At 37.4% G+C, this 9,928-nt stretch overlaps 1 protein-coding gene across 1 annotated transcript; it reads right to left on the bottom strand.

The window, feature by feature from the left end:
• Positions 1-385: 385 nt before the first annotated feature.
• On the bottom strand, positions 386-9,131 carry irf4a (interferon regulatory factor 4a). The gene is made up of 8 exons (XM_059344596.1): positions 8,932-9,131; positions 8,536-8,722; positions 7,742-7,824; positions 7,435-7,609; positions 6,085-6,156; positions 5,324-5,722; positions 4,265-4,377; positions 386-3,043 (listed from the first exon to the last, which is right to left on the bottom strand). The coding sequence occupies exons 1-8, from the start codon at positions 9,127-9,129 to the stop codon at positions 2,894-2,896; spliced, it is 1,377 nt and encodes a 458-aa protein (XP_059200579.1). The 5' UTR covers positions 9,130-9,131; the 3' UTR covers positions 386-2,893.
• Between the last annotated feature and the right edge of the window lie 797 nt (positions 9,132-9,928).

Here is a 9,928-nt window from a genome sequence, read left to right as displayed (position 1 = left end):
TGAGCTAATCCGCCCCACAGGGGATGCACATTTTTGGGGGGTGCGGCCCACACGTTTAGCCCCGTTGCTCATTCCATGAATGCACGATCCTTACAAGCTGTACCTCGTTGTAAAGGTGACTAATCAGGCTTTCCAACAATATACAATTCATCACCAGTTGGTATTATTAAAAGGGCAGTTTTTATTCATCATTGATTTATTCGTATAACAAATGCCTGCCACGGCCACTAGGGGGCGCTTTTGAGGTGGCCCAATATCCAGATTTGTTTGAAACATATTCACCAACACGTCTACCAAATTTCATGCTTTTATCACAAAGTGAACGATTGTTCAGCTAATCCGCCCCACTATATAAAGATTTGATTTTGAATGAGTCAAATGTCTGACTTTGAAGCAATGTGAAACAAAAAATCACTCAGTACAGAATCAGACTGACTGGGATGATTTATGGTTCAGACACACACACACACACACACACACACACACAAAAGAAAAACATTCCAGCCTGTGATTTTGGTCAGACTTTTGAAGCTATTGTGAAAGTGATGCGGTTTAAGTGTGAAGGAAGTAAATGCAGAGATCGAAACTCTGGACCACACAAGAAAAACATAGCCAAACCTTTATCCCTTCTGCTGCACCATCACTCTTTAGGACTTTAACAATGTGAATAATAGCATAATTCTCACTATTTTACATCCTATATATGCACATTCATCTGTAGGTTTTTAGGATCTTAGAGAAGCTTTTGCATGGACGTTACGTCCAGTGTGTGAACCTCTAACTGTATCTCAGGAACTCAGGAGATCTCTGGCTTGGGAACCGGGAGCTCCTCCCTGGTGGAACTTGCACGCAGACCACAAAGGTAGTTTTTCTTCCCGTTTGTTAAGCCTAAAGTTTCAGGTTAAGAGGAACAGGTACATTTTTGTTTTTTTGCGAGTTACGGGATGAGTGACATTTTTCCAGTTACTCAGTCCAGTTAGGTCAAGGCCTCCCACGCTTTCTGGTAACAAACATTTTGTCTGATAATGTGTTATAAGCCAGTGGTCTCCAACCTTTTTTTGCTTTTGAGAATATAATACAAAGCCATGTCTATTTGCAACCCATTATCACAAGTTTCACGTCAATAAATGTTAGCAGTTCAATCAGGATTGAGTTTTCAAATCATAGTTTCAAAGACATGAAGCAAAAATATTATGCAGTAGGCTATTTTACAAGAAAATGCAAGGAACAAACAATGATATCCTTCTATACTAGATAAAATACTGTAATACTAAATTGCAGAAAGATTTAATGTAATTTTTTAAACTGAAAATCTTCAGCTCGTAGTGCTTAGAAATGCACTTCTGCATACTTTTTTTTTTTTATCGAAATGTACTTCTGTCGCACTATTATGCACTTGAATTCTTCAAGATGCTGAACATGTCCAATAATATATGTGAGCTTTATGTCACATATGCTACAAAAAAACAATTCAATCTGTTGAATCTGGTTTGTGGTTTACCAGCTAATTAACATTTGGATATTTATTACATGAATATAAAGTACCAAAATGGCCTATATACTGACTTTTATTGACTTTTCAAAATACAATACAGCTAAAATCCACCTACTGTAAAAAATAAAATTACTCTACCGGTATATTTCAAAGACGCTAATACAATACAGTAGGCCTACCATATATAAAGTATAAACTACTGTTCAAATTATCATTAATTTGAACATTATACATTTTTTTCAGTATGTTCCATATATGTCCATACGTTTGCACTGTAAGTGAACTATTTGATTTTAAGCAAATTATTTAAACACAATTTGTATAGAACATACTGTCCCAAGCCATGATCACTATAAATGGTTTCCATTGTATAAAACGGGACATGTTTGTGTACTTTCAAATGCTGTGAAACTATGATGTTATGTTCCAATTAAACAAGAGAAAAGAAACAAACAATGAATAGAGAAAATGAATCTCCATGATTTTATGCAGCCAATAATAAAATAAAATAAAAATACTATTTCTGTAATCATCTGGTGACTTCTTTGATTATCTTATGACCTCTTGAAGGTGTTTTGTTGAGTTTGACATCATTTAAAGGAGTAAGATATTTTAGTAGTTCAGTAGAAAGAGATTTTCAAGTGTGTTCAAATGTGTCCTGCAACATATGTAGCTGCCAAGAGATAAACAATTTGTGATAACAACTTCCTGTACTACACCACCAGACCAGTGATACCTTCTATGTCTCTCAAACTCCAGTTGTAGCTCTTTGTTTTTGCAATGAAACCCAAAATTGAGGTCTACTACGGCCCAAACACTGATATTGTTGACTGTTTACTTGCGCACCGAAGCAAATATTGTTATTTTGCATGTCGATTACCGTGTGCTATTTCAGTGTTTGAGTCCAACAATCACACTGTAAAAAAAAAGCAATAATTGTTCATTCATGCTCTGTTTTGTCCCTTTCACGTATCAGTGTTTGTCTTAGAGGCCATTCTTCCTGTGCACCTGTGCTAGTACTTCCTGTCTCAGTCGCCCTCAGCTCCCCTCATCCCCCCACCCTCAAACCGCATCCTTCACACTGTCACAATAATACTTGTAGAGAGCGAGAAAAAAAACATTACTCCACAGTCAGACACAAAGACTACCATGCATAGGTGTACAAGTGAAAACAGCGGGGTCTTCCCCATCTCTACCCCTCAGTACCATGACAGCTTCTACCATTTACAGTACACAGCACTGCAGTCATAGGGCGTGAGAAATGGTCAGCGGTTTACATTCAGATTCATGCCCTCATACGAGTGTCTCTGCTCGATTCCATAAACAGATCTCCCAGGTGGTCTGTGTGTGTGTGTGTGTGTGTGTGTGTGTGTGCATGTGTGTGTGTGTGTATGCTTGTCACTCCTGAATATGCTGAGGAGGTCTCTGCAAGGGAAAGTCGATTGTTGGAGGTGTGTTCTGTTCCTGGATGTGATCAAAAGCCCGCAGGTAGTGGCTATTGTTCTGCTGGTAATAGTACACCAGTTTCCTGGCGAACACTGGCTCCACCTAAAATGAGAGAAAGTCTCTGTATGAAATACGTCTGTGATTGCTGAAAGATGTTATCCTATTGTGTCCTACAAATCAAGAAAGCAGTAACTAAAGAAACAGTGAACTTAAAAGAAAAAAACATTTTTAGATTGTAATGCTTCATGTTATGTCTTTTCAGATGGATTATTTCCCCCTTAATACCTAAAATGTGCATACTGCACTTCTTTCAGCTTTCTCTTTAATGAAAATAAACTTTATTTTGACTATTAACGGTCAGTAAATATGAACTTAATTAACGTATTCTCATGAACAGGTTTGAAACGTAAGCATAACAGCTTATATGATATCCTGTAAAATGTGACTACTCTATTTCGCGCGGTAAAACGTTCTCACTGTTTTAAACACTTCATCAACAATGTGACAGAAAATTACTTGGTTGATTTTAGGCACCAAAATTACTTGTTTATGATTAGGAAAAAATAACTTTAACCAGAAAAAACACACTGAATTGCGTGAATTCAACTAGCTAAGCTAATTAGCCTTGAGAGCTGTTTTTTGCTCATTAATTACTGTAATTTGCAACTGCCTCGTTTTTATTACGTGGACTAACTTACTGAGTAACAGTAATTTGATATCAAATGAAAACAAATCAATAATTATTTTTCATAAACAGCCAGGATAACAACAATCGTTAAAATTAGCTTTAGTTTGAGGTAAGGCTAGCAGTGGCTATCTCAACAGCTAGCGTGATGTAATGTCAGCACTCTTTAGCTGCCCTTACTGTGTGTTTGGCTTATTTTTGCATTAAGCACAAATTTAAAAGGTGTTTTTTTTATTTAATGTACACCTTAATACGGCATAATATCCCATAATAGGGTATATGTTATAATATGGTATAATAATGAAGAAAAGTTGGATTCAGGCCTTAACCTAATTTTGACATGCTAATATATATTACCCCGCCTCTCGCCCAATGACAGCTGGGATAGGCTCCAGCCCCCCACGACCCGATTGCGGATAAGCGGTTAATGGTAATGAATGAATGAATGAATGAATGAATATATAGATAAGTATGGCTAACAACCTATAAAAACTACATATGCATAGCAAATTGTCATATATAGTTGTAAGAGATAATTAACATTGATAGATAATTCTAATACATTTTGAGCACCTGAAAATGTAATGTTTTAAAGAAATGCTTTAAATTTAAGATGAAGCTTTGTAGTGTATGGGTACCTGTGCTGTGATCATCTTCCTCGGGCGCTGTGGATCGGGGTACTCATCTCCAAAACAAAGCACCACCTGGTGTCTTGGTAAATGTCGGCCATTATGGGCATAATCTTGAAGCTCTGAGAAAGAAAAAGCAAGCAAAAGAGGGTAATGAGGTACATTCGCAACAACAAATCCATTATGTGCTACTTATCACACACTCCAGCATGTCACATGTAAAAACATTAAGAACCCCAAATTGCTCTTGCGACACTTATCCTAATCAACGTGAGTTTTTTGGAAACCACTGATATGGATGACGGAAATTTCAGTGTGAAATGGCACAGAAAACACTATCTTGTCATAGAGTGTGGTGGACCACAGCAGGTGGGTGGGGACTCCACACACTTTGGCCCCTTGCTGAGAATGTAACTGGCTTTTTAGTTGCTACAACACTCTGAGGGACTTACCCAGCTAAAGAACCTGTCCTTCGTTATAATCATTAACATCGCAGCCGTAATCAACATGACCACAACTATCCTTATACTGTAAAGAGCTGAGGAGCGTTAGTTATTTTGATCAATTCTAGAGTTAATGTGCAGTTACACCCACATCCACAACTTCGGCTATCAAAGAGCATCTACCCCATAGGATATAAAATCCATATATTTATATATATGGACTGGAATCTCAGCATGCACTTATTTAAATGAGAAGGTGATTTTACATTTGTGAAAAGCATTTCCACAAAAAACAAAAAACAAAATAGTGAATACCTTCTGTAAAGTTTACTTTAGTTTTTTTTAAGGCTGTACTTTATACTTTACTACATTTTAGGGGACAATATTGTCCTTTTTACTCTACTGCACCTATCAGACAGCTTAAGTTAACTAGTATAATAATATAACTAACAAGTTCTCAGAGGAAAAGTTATAATTGTTGGCAAATACTGACATTAATAGACCCTTTGAGTGACTTTGAGACTTTTTTTGCGGGAATATTGCATTGAAGTGTATGATATTGCACAGGTGTTTGGACAATTGTGTCCAAACCTGCAGCTATGAACAGAAACATATTAGTGCTTACCAACAAGGAATTGCTGGGTGTCAAACAGTTTGCATGGCTGCTCCTTCTCCAGCTTGTTGGGTTTATCCATATATGGAGCCAGAGGTCCTTCCCAGTACACTCGTCCCTGGCAGAGGCGTTTGGCGTATAACCCATCAGGCGCCATCCACAGAAGCACCCCTTTCTCCAGGACATTAGGAAGCATCTCAGCACCCTGCCGCTGAGACTCGGGGTACGGGAATGGAAAGAGGATGACTTCTGCCCCGCTGTGAAGCTTGTCCTCTGGGCACGGAGAAGAAGAGCAGGAAGACGTCGGAGAGGAGGAGGAAGGAGAGGTGATCCGACAACCTTCTGGGCTAGTGGTGGTAACCTCCTTCACCAAAGACTCTCTGTAGTATAGGGACACATGCAGGCTGTAATCTGGAAGAGAGAGAGACAAGCATTTATCAGAAACATTTAAGCCTGATCAGATAATGGCCCTGAAAGGTCAAGCTTAAATAAAACTTAATTCTCTGTAATTTCTCTCATATCATTCCAAACATCTTTTGAACCATCTTCTTTAAATATATATATATATATATATATATATATATATATATATATATCATGTGATAGATTAAAAAAACTGTTCGCTCTCATGCTCTTAGCTCAGAATAGGGAAGTATGTAGATGTTGTACTGAGTGCTTGTAGTTTCTTATCTGTAAATGCAAATACTTTTAAAATAGTAAACAAGTCTGCGTGTGAATGTGTGTGCATCTGTCTTTGAATTAGGATTCTTTACCATTGTTCTGGTCGACTGAATACACGGACGGCTGAGACTCTGAAAGGTAGGTGTGGAAGGAGAGCTGAAAACCTGCACAGAATAAATTAAATCAATAAATAAAGGTCATGATAAAGGTCATAATTAGAGTCCTGAATGTCAAAGGGCATTTCAGCACTTCTATGCAGTGCTGAGGACTTTTTATATTATTGTTGCATAAAACCTCTAACTCAAACAACGAGGCGGTCCACATAAACAAATTTTGCACCTTTTGCTGCACAGACCACTGATCAGTAGAGCATAGCTGCTGAATCTACTGCTGCCTGTTTCCTAGCCACTTCCTTTTTGCCATTTCTTCAGCCCGCACATCACTCAGCATCATGGGAAATGTGCATGTATCCCAGAATTTGCCTCGGGGTTCTTGGGTATCATAAACAACACCCTCAAGCTCAAATAAATGTTGTTCTTGTAATGCATAGGTGACACCTAACGTTTCCTTTAAATAGTATACAACTAGAGTACTGTATACAGTGTTATCTTGTTTAATTATGACTGATTTCTCAGCTAACACACCATATGCATTGAATTAAGCATAATGCATTTACAGCTACATTCAGCTAGCATTTTTCTTTGTAAATGAAATCATTACACAAGGACAGAGTAATGTGCACCTGTTGCTCAGTGTTCTCTTTAAATAACAGCTTGTAAATTTATATTCAAATTCTGTGTAATTATTTGACTCATACTTTCTTTTTTAGCTTGACATTTCTGGAATGTTTTCCACTTTTAAAATGAATTCCAGGATACAACTAGAGGTTTTAAAGTATCAAGCAAACCTAACTCTTGTACTTGTTTATACAGTAAAAGGTTAGTGACAAAATGGTCTCTATACTGGCGGTTGAGGAGTTTTTTTGCACCTTAAAGATAAAACTTGAATTCCACTGTAGAAGAGTGTGTCTGTGTCTGTTTTCAGTTACCTAACGGCTGATAAGTGATACTAAGTTATGATAAAAAAGCTGTTACAGCATCAGTTCATAGATGAATCAGAGCATTACATGATGAAACAAATAAGTGTGATTACAAGTTCTCTTTTCATTGTGTGTCAGTGAAGTGCTTTTCACCTAAAACTTCTTATTTGATTAAAAAAATAGCTGATTTTCACAGTTAAGTATCTGTGGTTGAAAACGGATGCCCTATTTGGAAAATATCTGTGAAAACTAAAAAAAAAGTGCATATTTTTTATACATTAAGCAAGCTAAAAATCAGATAAGACACTGCATTATGTCATATATCTGCAAAGCATTACAGTCAGTGATTAAATCTACCCATCCCATCTTTCTCTAGTTTTATAATTCTCTAGTCATATCTTACCGTTTTCTGCATGTGACCCCGGCCAAGCCCGGCCGAATGGTGACGGGTAGTGGCACTGACCGTACTGCAGCTCTGCATGTGGCCCGTGGTGATGTGGAGGAGGAAGAGCCTGTTGTTCTGGCGGTGAGTAATCCCTCCAGTCTCTTCTCTCCTGAGAAACCATATAGCCAGATACCTGATAAAGAACCACAGTTATGGTCACTAGAGGGAAATATCATTAAATCAAGACATTTCTAATGAGTAATACTGCAGATTCATCTATGTACTTGGACGAGTCTATAGCATGCAAAATCATGCATCTGCTGACCTGGTTGTGCAGAGACGTATATGGAGGAATATAGCCAAGGGCATTCACATGTGATGGTGTCTCCTCCATATTCATCTTCATTCCTATAAATGTACAAAATCAGAAATATGTTTGTCATTCAATGATTCAAATATTGGTCATGCTTTAATATAAAGACATTGCATCCTCTTAAAGAAAACAAAACATCTTAGATCATAATGCATGATCAAACCACAGTTTTATTCTGCAGATTATCAATAAAATGAGAATATATGAGGTGCAATATTCTATGGACTTGACTTAACTAATTCATTTTCTCAGGTTCAAACTGTGAATATGTTTTGTGCACTTGTGAGGTACTGCTATTTTCATTTGAGTGACTTTTGCAAAGTAAGTGCAAACCTGCTGCTTTGTTTGCTCACAAAGTAAAAACTGCCCTAGTGTGACAAAAAAACTGTTGTTTGATGGCAGAGACTTAGTTATGCAAGGCTGGAGGTCGCCTGGTTGTGTTATGTGCACCCTGCGCTTAGTAACCGAAGCCCTCTAAAAAAAGCACTACGGCCTTTTTGGTACATGCTTTGGCTTCCTTTGTGCTTCCTGCCTCATCAGAAACAACTGCAGTGGTGCATATGTATGTGAAAAATTGCCAATAGTCTGTGAACAGTGTGAGATGCTGCATGAAATGTAGCAACAAATTAACAATTTCTATGGCACATCTTTAGATTTTTATAGTTAGTTTTTTCATTTGTCATAAATGAGTGGCTGAATATAATTCTCACAGTGTTTTTAATGGAATATATTTGCATAAAACTAACCTTTTTTGGCTCCCTCTGGAATGATTCTGTAGACTTTATATGGGTCTGAGATGTCCAGTTGGCTTCTTTCCACTAACTCATCAAAGTCATTGCTTTTATTAAGAGCACAGCGTAGTCTGGTTTTCCATGTTGGGGGATCCGGTTTGTCGACTCCTTCTTTATATTTTCCTTTAAACAATGCCCATGCCTGAAACAATCATTGGAAACACTGATTTCCCTCTTTAGTCATGTCTATGTATCAAGAATTATACAGAATGAGTTTGTGCATGAATAAGTCAATCAGTAAATCTACATCTGTTTTTCAGAGTTACTGCATTATGCTGGTTATTTGTGTTATAAAACGCAACAGTCTGAGGCTTCACGTGCAGTGTGAGAAGAAAGGTGGGATGGTCTGACCTTGAAGAGCGCAGCATCCTCGTCTCTGTTATAGTCTTGTTTTCCTGCATGTTTCCAGGGAATCCTAAAGATGCTTTTTTCATCATTTTCCCAAACCAGGCCAGGATATCTCCCGCTGTCAATCTGATCGATCAGCCACTGCCTCAGTTTGCCGTTGCCACAGCTGCCTGTCATGCCACTATCCTCATCCAGGTTCATCTCTGTGGAAAAAGCACATAACGGAACAGTAGGCATAGTAAACGTATGATTTATAAGTTAAGTTCTTAAATGACCTTAACAGAATAGGTTTAATAAGACAGTTGATTAATACTTTAGGTTCAACATGAAACAGTTTAGATTTACTTTCAAATACACTTCTTTTAGTGATAAAAGAGAGGGAATAATTAGTTCCACGTCGATCTTATAAGCAATCTTTTTTTATACATTTTATCTAGTTATATAGCCATGCTGTTGACACGTTTGGCCACACAGAATTAGAAATGAAGGGTATGAAGGTAAAGGTTCAGGTGGGTTCTTGTTCTAATCACAATGTCTTAAACACAAATGTGACCCATGCATGAATATGAACATAAATCATGTAGCTATAATTTCATTACAAGAATTTTAACACAACACATGGTGGACTATCTGTTAATAAGACATCTTCATCACATGTCTAAAACTTAATGTCATCAGTTAAGTAGGACATTAATTCAACTTTATATGATTTATCTACCAGAAATCCTAAATTAAAACACAAAACCAATGTTATCTTTACCTGACTACACTGTAGATGTGAATGATTGAGATAAGGCATTCTCTCCAGACTCAAACTGCTGGGGTTAATTGGTACATTAAATATTTTCATTAATTAAAGTGTGAAAAATACACTCATTCATTCAAAAGAAGCTGCTGCTGCTGCTTACCGTTGATCACGCGAGCTCTCCCTGCTGAAATCTGTTTTGAAGCTCTCTGTGTCCTATTCTTAAATGTTATCACATCTTGATTTGTAACAGGG

The sequence above is a fragment of the Centropristis striata genome, chromosome 11 (assembly GCF_030273125.1).
Source record: "Centropristis striata isolate RG_2023a ecotype Rhode Island chromosome 11, C.striata_1.0, whole genome shotgun sequence".
NCBI lineage: Eukaryota > Metazoa > Chordata > Actinopteri > Perciformes > Serranidae > Centropristis > Centropristis striata.
Note: the sequence above shows the minus strand (reverse complement) of the source record. Positions and strands in the feature narration are given on the sequence as shown.

Bases quoted from the DNA above. Each gene is read 5' to 3' on its own strand.
- irf4a (XM_059344596.1), bottom strand. From the start codon at position 9,129: ATGAACCTGGATGAGGATAGTGGCATGACAGGCAGCTGTGGCAACGGC. The intron at 7,825-8,535 runs GTTAGTTTTATG...GTACATTTATAG, and splicing joins TCCAGAGGGAGCCAAAAAAG to GAATGAAGATGAATATGGAG. The intron at 6,157-7,434 runs GTAAGATATGAC...TATTCTGTGCAG, and splicing joins GGGGTCACATGCAGAAAACG to GTTTTCAGCTCTCCTTCCAC.